The sequence below is a fragment of the Budorcas taxicolor genome, chromosome X (assembly GCF_023091745.1).
Source record: "Budorcas taxicolor isolate Tak-1 chromosome X, Takin1.1, whole genome shotgun sequence".
Taxonomy (NCBI): domain Eukaryota; kingdom Metazoa; phylum Chordata; class Mammalia; order Artiodactyla; family Bovidae; genus Budorcas; species Budorcas taxicolor.
Genome location: NC_068935.1, coordinates 105,266,988 through 105,283,428, shown reverse-complemented (window position 1 = coordinate 105,283,428; position 16,441 = coordinate 105,266,988). Strand labels below are relative to the sequence as shown.

At 39.9% G+C, this 16,441-nt stretch overlaps 1 protein-coding gene across 1 annotated transcript in view; it reads left to right on the top strand.

The window, feature by feature from the left end:
• The window catches only part of OTC (ornithine transcarbamylase), a 73,106-nt gene extending 58,551 nt beyond the window's left edge, over window positions 1-14,555 (top strand). Inside the window, exons 7-10 of the mRNA XM_052663597.1 lie at window positions 740-793; window positions 874-1,023; window positions 3,583-3,720; window positions 14,496-14,555. Of these exons, the coding sequence (XP_052519557.1) occupies window positions 740-793; window positions 874-1,023; window positions 3,583-3,720; window positions 14,496-14,555 (402 nt within the window). The remainder of the gene's footprint in view (window positions 1-739; window positions 794-873; window positions 1,024-3,582; window positions 3,721-14,495) is intronic.
• Window positions 14,556-16,441: the final 1,886 nt, after the last annotated feature.

The window sequence follows — 16,441 nt, the reverse complement described above, 5'->3', positions numbered from 1 at the left end:
CAAAATTCATGCTTGCACGACTGTCAGTGAGTGCCTCACTCAAGTCCTGACCCCGTCCTCACCAAACAAACCCAAACACATATTTTTCAGCAAAAACAGTATATTTGCTATGCAAAGGCCATTTCAAAGCCAGCTCCCTGCCTACAGAACACTGGCTGGTGAGACTAAGATGTGTGCGTGGGCTCTTAATATTCAGCTGAGACGCTGAGGGAAGGTTTCTCTGAGGAGGAAACATTTGAGCTGAGAGCACTGAGACCTGAAAGCTTTATCCACATGGAGTGGGTGGGGAAAAGCATTTCAGACCAAAGGAAAACAAAACATTAAAAAAAAAAAACAGCTTGTAGAAAGACTCTGAGACAAAAATGCAGTAAGTTGTAGACTTATGTATACAATCCTCTTAAACTATTAGAGGAACAACAAAAGGTGCTACCAAGAGCTGGAAAGCACCACACCCCGTTTATCTTTAGGACTAAAGAGGTCAAAAATAATCGAAGCAAAATGGGGCAACTGATTACCTTTTTAAATTCCCAAAAGCACTCTTAAGCTTTGAAATTCTAGATGTCAACATCATATTCTACTGAACATGGGGAGTAGGCATGTTCAGTAGGTTGGGCTACGACTTAAAGCAGAAACAGGAAAGACAGCAGGAATATTGTTGAAAGTGATGCATATATAAGAAGGCATGTATAATTAAAAAAAAACACCCACACCAAATAACAGTTAATTCTTTCCCCTGCAGGGTTATGAGCCGGATCCCAGTATAACCAAGTTGGCGGAGCAGTATGCCAAGGAGGTATGCTCCTTATATGTAAAGGTGTCATTGTCTTTCCCTGTCTTATGAAGTTCTTTAACCAGCTTGCTTGTGTATGCCAGAATGGTACCAAGCTGTTGCTGACAAATGATCCATTGGAAGCAGCTTGTGGAGGCAATGTATTAATTACAGACACTTGGATAAGCATGGGACAAGAAGAGGAGAAGAAAAAGCGGCTCCAGGCTTTCCAAGGTTACCAGGTTACAATGAAGGTACAAATTGATGCCTCTCTGAAGGTTCATTAATCCCATTCATAAAGGCCAGAATCAGCTAATCACTCAATCACTTTTGGGAGAGCAGACCGTCCCTTCCTTCCTTATCAAGGACACGCTGATTGTGCCTCCCCACCCCCCACCCCCTCCACCCCCCGCTCCCCCGTGATTTCTTTCCTCCTAAATATGAGCTCTGCCCTTTGGAAAGACACTTTGTCCAGGATGAAGGAATTGAAACCCAGGCAGAAGAGAGAAGCAAGCCTTTCCCTCTCGCAACAGCAGAGGCATCAGAATGCTTGATGATCTGTTTAGATATACTAGGCAACTTCTGTTGCAAGCAGTTTCTTTTGATTTCTGCTCTAAGAAAAGCCCCATAGTTCTGTACTTCAGGCTAGCCCTTGCCTCTATTTTCCAAGGACTCAAGTCGTTTAGTTTTGCTAACTGCCTCCAGGGCACTCCCAGGGGAATTCCATCTATTCTGATGCTTTTCATTAAGCTCTGAAGCATGGCTTGTCAACCTTGAGCGTGACTGAGAATTGGCTGGAGTTGTTAATACATAGCTGGCAGGACCCCCCTTCTCCAGGGATTCTAAATCAGTAGGTCAAGGGTGGGACCCAAGAATTTGCATTTCTGCCAAGTTCCCAGGTGGTGCAATACTGCTGCCCCAGGGTCAAGCTTTGAGAACCACTGTTCTGCAGGAATATCCTAAAAGTCAGGTGTACATTGGGATTCTGTCTGCAGAGCAACTCTTTTGTTTGGTGGAGAAAGGGATTAAGCAATTGCAATAGATGTTTTATTGATAAAATATTTAAAATGTAAATACAAGCCTCTTATTTATACATGACAACAGAATGAAGTTAGAAAAATAAAGTGAAAATGTATTTGCCCTAGCCCCTTAACAGTGACTATTCCCAGAGGTAGCCACTGTTAACAATTTGATGTGTCTCTTTGCAGACCTTATCTGTGTATTTACATATTCCTATACACACCCACACCCACACCCCTACACCTCTAATGATTTATCATAAATGGTAGATTAGACACATTATTCTGACTTACTTTTTCCACTTAACAAATCTTAGATTTTCTTGTCTATTCATTTAGATATCCTTCCTTCTTTCTGACTGCATAGAATTCCAAAGTACGAGTGGGCCTTATTTTATCTGTTTCCTGTCAAAAAATCAGGCTCTTTCCAATTATCCCAATTATAAACAATGCTGCAGTGAAGATCCTCATATATATATTTCTTTGTGCAGGTATTATAGAGAATAGAATTCTTTTAGGGAGAAGAATTTCTGGGTGAAGTAGTATATACTTCACTTTAAAATATGAGAAATGCTGCTAAACTGCCCATCCAAAAAGAATTGACAGTTTATAACTTCCTTCCACACTGTCTCCATTTATTTGCTATTTACATTTGTAACTTTTAAAAATCTGTATCTCATGCTTTTTAAAATTTGTGTTTCTTTTACTACTAATGAAGTTAAACATCTTTGAATGTTTTTTGGCCATTTCCATATGTTTTTCTATAAACTGCTATCATATTCTTTAATATTATATCATATCATATTCTTTGCCCATTTTCTATAGTTTTTTTAACAAAACAAAAAAGGTTTAGCACAAAGGCAGTAATTTTGAGGGAAGAATTTATGAGGGAATATAGTTTTGAATCTGTAAGTGAACAATGAAAATGGATGGGAAAATGTAATTTTTAGGAATTAACTGTTAGAGAAAATTAAAATTGTTAGAACATTTACATGAAGAATGAATCACCTAGTGTATAGTGCCCATAATCCTGTTTAATGCACTATCTCAGAGCTCTTTTTCAACATTGTTTTAACTAGTAATTAAATTTGCTTGAAGTGCTAAAAACCATAATTTGGAGACAGGCTAAAAAATATAATACAATCATGTAAAGGCAACCTTTAATATATTGGGTTGGCCAAAAATTTCATTTTGGTTTTTCTGTACCATCTTATGGAAAAACCCAAATGAGCTTTTTGGCAAACCCAATACGTTGGGGTATAATTGATGATTTTTGCTCTCATCCGCATCTTACCCTAGTAGAATTCTTTACTGAAAGGTCCACTATCTCACTAGACAGAGTACTAGAAAACTGAATTAGTGGTTTTATTTGGAGTGGTGATCTTCCAAATTAAAAAAATGACTAGAAAGTTTCTTAAGCTGAAAGTATATACATTTCTGCTGGGTGCCTTGAGCTGAAAGCCCCAGTCTGCCCCTTTTTCTCTCCCTTTGCATGGACCTTTGAGCTTCCTGGTGGCTCAGACTATAAAAAGTCTGCCTGCAGTGCGGGAGATCTGGGTTCGATCCCTGGATCAGAAAGATCCCCTGGAGAAGGAAATGGCAACCCACTCCAGTATCCTTGCCTGGGAAATCCCATGGACAGAGGAGCCTGGCGGGCTACAGTCCATGGAGTCACAAAGAGTCGGACACAACTGAGTGACTTCACTTGACTCCAGGTCAGAGACGCTGACTCTGAAGAAGACAAATGTGATAGCTACAGATCAAAACACAGTCTTATCTCCATCTCTTCTGTAGACTGCTAAAGTTGCTGCCCCTGACTGGACATTTTTACACTGCTTGCCCAGAAAGCCAGAAGAAGTGGACGATGAAGTGTTTTATTCTCCACGATCTCTTGTATTCCCAGAGGCCGAAAACAGAAAGTGGACAATCATGGTAAGCAAGAAATGGGGATTGGAGGATGGGGAGTTCTCTGTGTGGACCCAACTTGGTCATTCACGCCTTTTGGTAAACAATAAGCAGCTGGTATTACCCATATACATTACTTGCTCATATGGTATCTATTTTTTTCCAGAAAGTTTGCAATATATCATTAGTGCTTAAAGTATGTATACTGTATTTTTAATGGAGTAAGACTGACCCCCATGTAAATATACCTATTTTAATAAAAATTCTTACCATTGTTGATCAGCCTGAACACTAGCCACCATTGCCTGTCAACCCTTATAGGTTGTATAATTCTTATACAATAATTTTATAATCTCCTTGTTAATGTTTACAGAAGTCCCTAATTCAGTGTCTGGCACAAAATGGGCATTCAAAGAAATCTTATTTCCTTCCTCCTCTCTTTCTTCCCTTCTATCATTGCCTAGGTAATTATTTGGTTCTCTACTGGCTTTAGACAGTAGAGAAACATTGTTCTTAGGTATAGAACATTATCAAAATTGCAGCAAGACTAATCTTAAAAATTATTAGTCCCTTTAACAAAATGCCACTTGTTTATCTTCACCACCACTGTTCTTGGAAACATTAACCTCACATCTCTGCTTTACAATGTCTCAAATACCATATTTTTCTCTGGAAAATGGAACACTCCAGGGCCATAATTTAGTACCACCATTTTGGTGATTTAACTGATCTCCATTACTATATCAGCTAGGGTCTTACTGGAAAACAAAAAAATCTACTTCGGGTAGAGAAATAAAAAGAAATTTGTTAAAAGACATTAGGCACTTCCCAGAATGATTCATTATTGTATATCACATATGCAGAAACACAGGCAGGAAAACTGCCCAACAACACTGTGCTTCTTTTGTAACCAAAACACCACTGACACAGCCTCCCATAGCCTGGTACCTAATGCCCTGGAAACTAAATGCCAGATAACCCATTATAGCTTCCATGGAGGAGAAAACGGCAACTGACTCCAGTATTCTCGCCTGGGAAATCGCATAGACAGAGGAGCCTGGCGGGGAGCCTGGCATGCCATGGTACAGGGGATCGCAAAGATTCAGACACGACTAAACACGCACATAAACAAAACATTTAGAATGTTATCTAATACACTGTAAATATTGTTATTATAATTATCATCACCACTGTCATCTTATAGCTGTTGATCTAATGCAGAGATTTGAGCTCCAGTATGGCTTCCCTGCTGGCTCAGCTGGTAAAGAATCCACCTACAATATGGGAGACCTGGGTTCAATCCCTGGGTTGGGAAGATCCCCTGGAGAAGGGAACGGTTACCCACTCCAGTATTCTTGCCTGGAGGATTCCATGGACAGAGGAGCCTGGCAGGCTACAGTCCATGGTTGCAAAGAGTCGGACACGACTGAGTGGCTTTCACACACACACGTGACTCCCTTTGCAATGAAAAGTGGTATATCAGGCCCAAGTTGTCATATCTAATAAGAGGAATGACTTTTTCTTTTTTTACTGTACCTTTCAGCTTACAGCCTCAGGACACTAACTTTGGCCAAAATGGCAATTATCATGTCAGTTAGACCAGTGCCTCTAAAGCTTTTGATCCATCTGAATCACCTAGGGACTTGTTAAGTGCAAATTTGGATTTGGTCTGAGATGTGACCCAAGATTCAGCATTTCTAATAAGCAACCAGGTAATGAAGATGCTGCTGTCCTGCAGACCACATTTTGAATAGCAAAGATCCAGATGCAAAAAAAAAAAAAAGTGAGCTCTCCAACCATATACCTCAGGAAGAAACATAGCAATGAATTTTCCTCAAGCTCTACTCTTTATCAGAAGATGACAACAATGACAAAGATAGATCAACCCAAATCTGTTAAAATAGATTCTTCTGTAGAAAGTCAGGGGCTGGAGGGGTAACTAAAAGTAAATTTTCTAAAATATAATTATGAAGATGCTCTGTACTTCTGAATTTTTAAGGAGCTTGTTATGCACTTGTGTGTATATATATTATACACACACACACATATATATACACGCATATTCACAGTGAAGTCTTATGCCCACCCATTTTCCACCATCTAAGTCCTACCACCCTCTCTCCATCTCCCACCTTCCTGAGGTATCCAGTTCCCCTAATGGGTTCAGTTCAGTTCAGTCGCTCAGTCGTGTCCGACTCTTTGCAACAGCATGAATCACAGCACGCCGGGCCTCCCTGTCCATCACCAACTCCCAGAGTTCACTCAGATTCACATCCATCGAGTCAGTGATGCCATCCAGCCATCTCATCCTCGGTCGTCCCCTTCTCCTCCTGCCCCCAGTCCCTCCCAGCATCAGAGTCTTTTCCAATGAGTCAACTCTTCGCATGAGGTGGCCAAAGTACTGGAGTTTCAGCTTCAGCATCATTCCTTCCAAAGAAATCCCAGGGCTGATCTCCTTCAGAATGGACTGGTTGGATCTCCTTGCAGTCCAAGGGACTCTCAAGAGTCTTTTCCAACACCACAGTTCAAAAGCATCAAATCTTCCACACTCAGCCTTCTTCACAGTCCAACTCTCACATCCATATGTGACTACCAGAAAAACCATAGCCTTGACTAGATGGACCTTTGTTGGCAAAGTAATGTCTCTGCTTTTGAATATGCTATCTAGGTTGGTCATAACTTTTCTTCCAAGGAGTAAGCATCTTTTAATTTCATGGCTGCAATCATCATCTGCTAAATATATTTAAAAAAAAATAAGATGCACAGCCATATTAAAATGAAAGTAAAGAATCTAAAATAGAAAGAATGCTTGACTGGGAGTGAAAAGACTTGAATTCTGTAACTGTCTTTGATACTAGTCAGCCGTATCATTTTGGCTGTGTGACCTCTCTGGGTCTCAGTTTCCTTCCACATAAAATAAGTAGGTTGAGCTATCTAGATGGCAAATGACTTTTAATCTTAGGTCCTCAATCTCATCAACGGGCTACATGGAGTCCTACGTTCAAAAGCTTCTAAGCCTGCCTGTGGTCTTGGAAGGAAAGAGTGACATAACTGACTAGTGATACCTGACATGGATTTTGGAAGGGGGTTGGTAACACACATGCTGTGCTCTTTATATCTCCAAACCTGATGATGTGGACGTCCCACTGAGTTAAGTTCATTTCAGCAACCATATACTGAGCATCTACTGTGTGCCAGGTTCTCTGCCAGGCACTGCAGATTAAGAAAAAGAATATTATTCAGTCTCCGCACAGTCTGTACAATTCACAGAAGCATGGCATTTTCAAGTGGGATGAGACCTTACAGATTATCTAGTCTAAATTCCTATTTTATAGGCAAAGAAATTATTAGATGGCTTATTTAGAATGGCATTTAGGCTCAGCACTGCTCTGCTAGATTCTTCTGGAATGTTCTAAAGATACAATACCTGTTTTCCTCTAGAATCTCCCTATCCAACACAGTAGCCACTAGGGGCATGTGGCTATTTAAATTTAGACTTCAGCTAACTAACTGGAGAAGGAAAGAGTACCCCACTCCAGTATTCTTGTCTGGAGAATTCCATGGACAGAGGAGCCTGGCAGGCTACAGTCCATGGGGTTGCAAAGAGTCAAACACAACTGAGCAACCAAACAACAAAAATGAACTAAAAGATAATAACATATAAGATTCAATCCTCAGACATACTAACCACATTTTAAGTGTTCAGTAGTCACAGAGGGCTGGTGGCTCTACACTATTTCTATTTGACAGCATAGACAGGGAATGTTTCCATCATGACAGAAAGTCTGACTGGGCAGCACTAGTGTCTGAAGGGTGATTTCCACACACACAGTTTCATTTACAGTCAGGATAGAAGAAGGAAGGAGAGACACCATCCAGCCTCAAGTTCTGAGGTGCCCATAATGACTAATGTAATAACTAAATAGGTGAAGGGCTTGTTCTAAAAGCACATAACGTTTTTAAAGCAAACGTGTACTCATTCAGCACTCACACTAGCTTTTTAAGGCCTTCATACTGGGAGATTTCCAGCAGTGCTTTTCAGAACATTCTGGTAATCACATCATTCTCTCCATAGTGCACAGGCCTTTGGATCTCTTTGTTTAAACAAAAAAAGAAAACAACACACACACACTCATGCGCACACCCCTTCTCCTCACCACAAAGCTTGCTTTTATATTTTTCAATAATTACTAAGGCTACAGGACTCATGAAACGTGAGGTGGGTTTCTTCCTCTGCCTACAAATTTTACTGTGGAGCTAAAGAAACCTAAAGGGACCCTGCAAAAAATCTGCCACTTCAAAGTACTACTATCAGGATGACCTTTAGATATACAACGCCATTGCAATGCAGTTCACAGTATTTTACCATCTCTTCTCTCCAAGTGAGGGGTGCCAGATAAAATGCAGGATACCCAGCTACATTGGAGTTTCAAACGTGGTGTGGTGTTCAGACAATCTATTAAGACAATAAATAATTGTTTAGCATAGACATGTCCTAAGGGCTTTCTTCACAGCTCAGTCGGTAAAGAATCTGCCTGCAATGCAGGAGACCTAGGTTCAATACCTGGGTCAGGAAGATCCCCTGGAGAAAGAAATGGCACCCCACTCCAGTATTCTTGCCTGGAGAACCCCATGGACAGAGGAGCCTGGCGGGCTACAGTCCACGGGGTCGCAAGAGTCAGACACGACTTAGCGACTAAACACCACCACCAGGAGACATGTCCTATGTAATATTTGGAACATTCTTATAGTTTAAGAAAAATTGTTGTTGACCTGAAATGCTTACTTATGTATGTATGTATATATGTATGTCTGTATCTAACTAAATCTGGCAGCAGCTCTACTCATAATTAACTTTCTAAGATTTAATATTTGAAAATAAATTTGACATATGCTATGACCATTAAAAACAAAACCAAACCTAAGAGGTGATCCCAGGAGCCCATAAAAAAGCTTAAAATATTTTACTGGAAGATGTTCTTATCCTAGTGTTTGACCTTTCTGTCTTCTTCCTGTCATTCAGATCTCTACTTAAATGTCACTCTTTAACAAGATTTTCCCTGTCCACCCTCTCTAAGTGGTTCCCCAACCTCCTTTATCCTGTTTTTTTTTTGTAATTTTTAAATGACATTTATCACTCCTTGATATTGTATTTTTCATTTGTTACCTGTCCTCTCCCTATAATGATATGTGCTCAATACATTTTTGTAGCCTGAAGGCAATACTGAATACTGTTTGGTTTTTGAACATGGGCTTTGGAAATCAAGTTAAAATTCTGGCTCTCTGTGTGGTCTTGGGAAAGTATCATAACTCCTCTAAGTCCAGTTTATTCATAGGAAAATGGTGGTCAAGGAATAGGACAGGCAGGTACAGATCCATGCCTCACTGCCATCACTCAGGAAATACCTGTGCTTCAGTCTGCTCATCTGTATTTCCTATCTCTTCCTACCTCACACAGTAGAAAAGGATATTATATAGTCTGGTCAAAAAGCAACAGCGCTCAGACATAAAAAGGAATGAATCTGAGTCATTTGTACTGATGTGGATAAACCCAGAGCCTGTTGTACAAAGTGAAGTAAGTTAGAAAGAGAAAAACAAGTATCATATATTAATGCATCTATATGGAATCTAGAAACACGGTACTGATGAACCAATTTGCATGACAGGAATAGAGATGCAGATGCAGAGAACGGACTTGTGGACGCAGGGAAGAGGGGTGGATGAACTGAGAAAGTAGCACTGACATACATACACTACCGTGTGTAAAACACATGGCCAGGGGCAAGCTGCTGTAGAGCACAGTGAGCTCAGCTTGGTGCTCTGCAAGACCTAGAGGGGTGGCATTGGCAAGGGGTGTGGGAGGGAGGCTCAAGAGGGAGGGGATATATGTATGCTTAGAGCTGATTCACTTTGTTTTACAGCAGAAGCCAATACAACATTGTAAAGCAATTATATTTCAATGAAAATAAAATAAAAGGAAGAGGGGAAAAAAAAAAAAAGCAAGAGCAAGTACCTGAAAGGCAGTAAAACTACCTCTTAAGAGTGGAGTCAGAGAAACTTAGGTCCAAACCCAGTTCTGTGTTGTTTCCAGGCTTGAGTTTCTCATCTGGAAGTGATAATAGTAGAGATTCCCTTAGAAGGTTGTTGTGTTACATGAGCTAATTTACAAACACTTCTCTCTACCTGACTGCAGTACCTAGCACAGTGATAATATCAGCAACAGTGATGACAACAAATGTTGATGGTAAGACACTTAGTCTGGTACATAGTAAGCACTCAGTCAGCATTTGTTGTCATCACTGTTTCTGATATTATTACGATTGTTGTGATTTTGGAAGTTGCGAAGAGTAAAAGTGAAAATTCCTGTTTGCTGCTGATGGCCTGATGGGAAGCTGTACTCTAGCTTATAAATATTCTTTTAGGAGAATCCAGATTCAGAAAGACATTATTCATTAACCTTAATAATTTGCATCTAATTTATTCTAAACTTTTCTAGGTTACAAGTATCCAAACCACAGTGCAAACACAAGGATGGGAGGAATTCTATTTCTCCACAACCAGCCAATAGGCAGTCAGTTCAGTTCACTCGCTCAGCTGTGTCTGACTCTTTGCAACCCCATGAATTGCAGCACGCCAGGCCTCCCTGTCCATCACCAACTCCCGGAGTTCACCCAAACTCATGTCCATCAAGTTGGTGATGCCATCCAGCCGTCTCATCCTCTATCGTCCCCTTCTCCTCCTGCCCTCAATCTTTCCCAGCATCAGGGTCTTTTCCAGTGAGTCAGCTCTTTGCATCAGATGGCCAAAGGATTGGAGTTTCAGCTTCAACATCAGTCCTTCCAATGAACACCCAGGACTGATCTCCTTTAGGATGGACTGGTTGGATCTCCTTGCAGCCCAAGGGACTCTCAAGAGTCTTCTCCAACACCACAGTTCAAAAGCATCAATTATTCTGCGCTCAGCTTTCTTTATAGTCCAACTCTCACATCCATACATGACCACTGGAAAAACTATAGCCTTGACTAGAAGGACCTTTGTTGGCAAAGTAATGTCTCTGCTTTTAAAAATTTGTTTATATTTTGTTGTTTTTTAATTAACATGATTAAAAGTGACAGCATATTTTATTATCTTAGATACTTACCTATTTGTGTGGGTATATATATATATACATATATATACACATATGCATATATACATATACATATATATGTGTGTGTATATATGTGTGTATATATATATACCATCTGAGCCACTTTTTAATATGCTGTTTAGGTTGGTCATAACTTTCCTTCCAAGGAGCTAGTGTCTTTAATTTCATGGCTGCAATCACCATCCACAGTGATTTTGGAGCCCAGAAAAATAGCCACTGTTTCCACTGTTTCCCCATCTATTTGCCATGAAGTGATGGGACTAGATGACATGATCTTAGTTTTCTAAATGTTGAGCTTTAAGCCAACTTTTACACTCTCCTCTTTCACTTTCATCAAGAGGCTCTTTAGTTCTGCTTTGCTTTCTGCCATAAGGGTGGTGTCATTTGCATATCTGAGATTATTGATATTTCTCCTGGCAATCTTGATTCCAGCTTGTGCTTCCTCCAGTCCAGCGTTTCTTGTGATGTACTCTGCATATAAGTTAAATAAGCAGGGTGACAATATACAGCCTTGACGTACTCATTTTCCTATTTGGAACCAGTCTGTTGTTCCATGTCCAGTTCTAACTGTTGCTTCGTAACCTGCATATAGGTTTCTCAAGAGGCAGGTCAAGTGGTCTGGTATCCCCATCTCTTTCAGAATTTTCCACAGTTTATGTGATCCACACAGTCAAAGGCTTTGGCACAGTCAATAAAGCAGAAGTGGATGTTTTTCTGGAACTCTCTGGCTTTTTTGATGATCCAGCAGTTGATGGTAATTTGATCTCTGGTTCCTCTGCCTTTTCTAAAACCAGCTTGAACATCTGGAAGTTCATGGTTCACGTATTGCTGAAGCCTGGCTTGGAGAATGTTGAGCATTACTTTACTAATGTGTGAGATGAGTGCAATTGTGCCGTAGTTGGAGCATTCTTTGGCATTGCCTTTCTTTGGGATTGGAATGAAAACTGACCTTTTCCAGTCCTGTGGCCACTGCTGAGTTTCCCAAATTTGCTGGCATATTGAGTGCAGCACTTTCACAGCATCATCTTTCAGGATTTGAAATAGCTCCACTGGAATTCCATCACCTCCACTAGCTTTGTTCGTAGTGATGCTTTCTAAGGCCCACTTGACTTCACATTCCAGAATGTCTGGCTCTAGATGAGTGATCATACCATTGTGATTATCTGGGTCATGAAGATCTCTTTTGTTCTTCTGTGTATTATTTTTTTTTTCTATGACTTCATATATTTTATTTTATTATTTATTTGTTTATTTATTTATTTATTTTTTTAATTTTAAAATCTTTAATTCTTACATGTGTTCCCAAACATGAACCCCCCTCCCACCTCCCTCCCCATAGCATCTCTGTGGGTCATCCCCATGCACCAGCCCCAAGCATGCTGTATCCTGCGTCAGACATAGACTAGCGATTCAATTCTTACATGATAGTATACATGATAGAATGCCATTCTCCCATATCATCCCACCCTCTCCCTCTCCCTCTGAGTCCAAAAGTCTGTTATACACAGCTGCGTCTCCTTTCCTGTCTTGCATACAGGGTCGTCATTTCCATCTTTCTAAATTCCATATATATGTGTTAGTATACTGTATTGGTGTTTTTCTTTCTGGCTTACTTCACTCTGTATAATCGGCTCCAGTTTCATCCATCTCATCAGAACTGATTCAAATGAATTTTTTTTAATGGCTGAGTAATACTCCATTGTGTATATGTACCACAGCTTTCTTATCCATTCATCTGCTGATGGACATCTAGGTTGTTTCCATGTCCTGGCTATTATAAACAGTGCTGTGATGAACATTGGGGTACATGTGTCTCTTTCAATTCTGGTTTCCTCGGTGTGTATGCCCAGCAGTGGGATTGCTGGGTCATAAGGGAGTTCTATTTGCAATTTTTTAAGGAATCTCCACACTGTTCTCCATAGTGGCTGTACTAGTTTGCATTCCCACCAACAGTGTAGGAGGGTTCCCTTTTCTCCACACCCTCTCCAGCATTTATTGCTTGCAGATTTTTGGATCGCAGCCATTCTGACTGGTGTGAAGTGGTACCTCATTGTGGTTTTGATTTGCATTTCTCTGATAATAAGTGATGTTGAGCATCTTTTCATGTGTTTGTTAGCCATCCGTATGTCTTCTTTGGAAAAATGTCTATTTAGTTCTTTGGCCCATTTTTTGATTGGGTCGTTTATTTTTCTGGAATTGAGCTGCATAAGTTGCTTGTATATTTTTGAGATTAGTTGTTTGTCAGTTGCTTCATTTGCTATTATTTTCTCCCATTCAGAAGGCTGTCTTTTCACCTTGCTGATATTTTCCTTTGTTGTGCAGAAGCTTTTAATTTTAATTAGATCCCATTTGTTTATTTTTGCTTTTATTTCCAGAATTCTGGGAGGTGGATCATAGAGGATCCTGCTGTGATTTATGTCTGAGAGTGTTTTGCCTATGTTCTCCTCTAGGAGTTTTATAGTTTCTGGTCTTACATTTAGATCTTTAATCCATTTTGAGTTTATTTTCGTGTGCGGTGTTAGAAAGTGATCTAGTTTCATTCTTTTACAAGTGGTTGACCAGTTTTCCCAGCACCACTTGTTAAAGAGATTGTCTTTACTCCATTGTATATTCTTGCCTCCTTTGTCAAAGATAAGGTGTCCATATGTGTGTGGATTTATCTCTGGGCTTTCTATTTTGTTCCATTGATCTATATGTCTGTCTTTGTGCCAGTACCATACTGTTTTGATGACTGTGGCTTTGTAGTAGAGCCTGAAGTCAGGCAAGTTGATTCCTCCAGTTCCATTCTTCTTTCTCAAGACTTCTGTGTATTCTTGCCACCTCTTCTTAATATCTTCTGCTTCTGTTAGGTCCCTACCATTTATGTCCTTTATTGAGCCCATTTTGCATGAAATGCTCCCTTGGTATCTCTAATTTTCTTGAAGTGATCTCTAGTCTTCCCCATTCTGTTATTTTCCTCTATTTCTTTGCATTGATCACTGAGGAAGGCCTTCTTATCTCTCCTTGCTATTCTTGGGAACTCTGCATTCAAATGGGTATATCTTTCCTTTTCTCCTTTGCTTTTTGCTTCCCTTCTTTTCACAGCTATTTGTAAGGCCTCCTCAGACAGCCATTTTTCTTTTTTGCATTTCTTTTTCTTGGGGATGGTCTTGATTCCTGTCTCCTGTACAATGTCACAAACCTCCATCCATAGTTCATCAGGTACTCTGTCTATCAGATCTAGTCCCTTAAATCTATTTCTCACTTCCACTGTATAGTCATAAGGGATTTGATTTAGGTCATACCTGAATGGTCTAGCGGTTTTCTCCACTTTCTTCAATTTCAGTGAGTAGGCTTCACTTAAGACTAGAAAAGCCAGTCATGGCTACCGCCCTGGTACCTCCATTCGGCTCTCACCTGCACTGGTCCTGGAATGAGGCCTAAAAAAGCATGGTGTTTGTGTATATATTTGGGTCATCACGATCCCTCATGAGCTCCCTTACTAAAAATAAGTATTAGTTTGGAAGCGACCCTTGATCATTTCCTTAGGAAAACACATGTCTGCCATAGACCTTCAAAGCTGTAACCCAGATCCTCTTCCATAGGTCCCTAAGCAGGATCTTGCTAATATTTACCCATTTCTTTCTTTCTCTTTCTCTGTGTGTCATTCCAGGCTGTCATGGTATCCCTGCTGACAGATTATTCGCCTCAGCTCCAGAAGCCAAAGTTTTGATGCACTGATGCTTCTCAAGAGAGAAACCATGTTCTTCAGGAACAGAATGGGTCAGTTTATGAGGGAAGGAGAAGAGAAGAGAACAAATCACAGAAATAAACAAATTCTAACACATGGTATAGGTGAATGGTATGATATTGCTGTGCCACTGTGAAACCTTCCTGAAGCTCCTAATTTCAGTGCTGATGCACTGTAACATGTGGCTTAACTTGGTTTAAACTTTCTAATTCACAATTTCTGAGTTACATTTGGGTACGATATTAATAAGCATACACACTTGCTTCAACTAAACATAAAATACTGTGTTCATAACACATAATGCCTATGCCATTACAAGTAATCTATGCTTATTGCTCTAATAAATTATCACCCGTGCTAATTTATAAGTAAACACTTACCAGGAAGTAGCTGCTGGCAGACCTATGGGCTGTGCTCATATCCCCTAGGACTAACAAGGAAGCCAAATGATCCATCTTGCTGATGTAACCAATTTGCAGGCAAATGGGGTAGACACACATTCAGTTAGGGAGGCAAAATGATGAAATTCTTAGAAAAACAGCTATAATTGTGTCCAAACTCTGGAGTTTTTTCTAGTCATTTGTGGAAGGAGGGTCCTTCGAGAGTACACATCTCTCTTCTGTAATGAATACTTAATGCTACAAGCCTAAAGAAGCCTTTGTGAACAAGTGGTAAAACCACGGATACCTAAGTAGGAATATAATGTCCATTAGTGACGTTTTCATAGGTTCAAATTCTCCAGCAGGAGCAATTTAATTTTTTTTCATGTTTGTGTTTGTCATGCAGCTCATCATACCATACTGGATATTTCCATAAGTCCACTACTTGCCACATTTTAGTTTATATTTTCCTCTAATTTTTCTTCAAGCTAAGAACAATTTGCACCACTGGATTATTATGTAATTAAAGCTAGATGTCTCTTGTGGGTGAACGAAATGTGTAGTATTGAATTATTATGATATAATTTAAAATCTTTAGTTCAAATGTTAAATAAGTGAAACCTTTCAAAAGTAATGTATTTTATAGAGGACAAGAAGAGTAATTAACTTGGCATTCCATTTCTACTATTGGAAGAATGTTTCCAGCCTAGTTGACTGATATTCTTCAGCGGATAGCTGAGTTAAATGAGTGAGTATGAGATGAATTACAAATTAGATCTGCAGTGAAGATACAGTAAAACATATTTAGTAGGGAGAGGGGGAAGTGCATAATATTACAGGGGAAAAATTCAATTTTTCTAGTAAATAACAAAGGTGACTTTCACATTGATGGCGATTTATTGGGAGCACTTGAGAAAGAAAGAGTGGAGTTTTGTAAGCTGTCTTCTTTCAGCAGAGAGTATAAGTACAATTTAACCAAGAGGTGCTGTGTGGGTTGTAGGGGCTTTCCCTCAAACTGCCTCCAAACAAAGGACATGATCCTGAGTAATATTCCACTTTCTAAATGGTCCCCTATAGCAGGAGCCCCTCAACCTTGGAGATCTAATGCCTGGTGATCTGAGGTGGAGCTGATGTGATAATAATAGAAATAAAGTGCATAATAAACGTAATGCACCTGAAGCATCCTACAACTACCCCCCACCCCCAGTCTATGGAAAAACTGTCTCCCACGAAACCCATCCCTGGTGCCCAAAAGGTTGGGGACTGCTGCCCTACGACAATGAACTCTCATCTCTTTATTGGTTATTCTTAGAACCAAAGAGGAGGTACAATCTTCTTTCCTCAAAGGGAAAGAACTTTTATCATTCCCTTGTCAAAATGTACTCACTACCTCAAAATGTCCCAAAGCTTTCTTTTTTCTGAACACACCATTTAACATGGTTCTCGACCCAAACCTGTAAGCCTATAGGAATTTATTTGCTTTCTTAA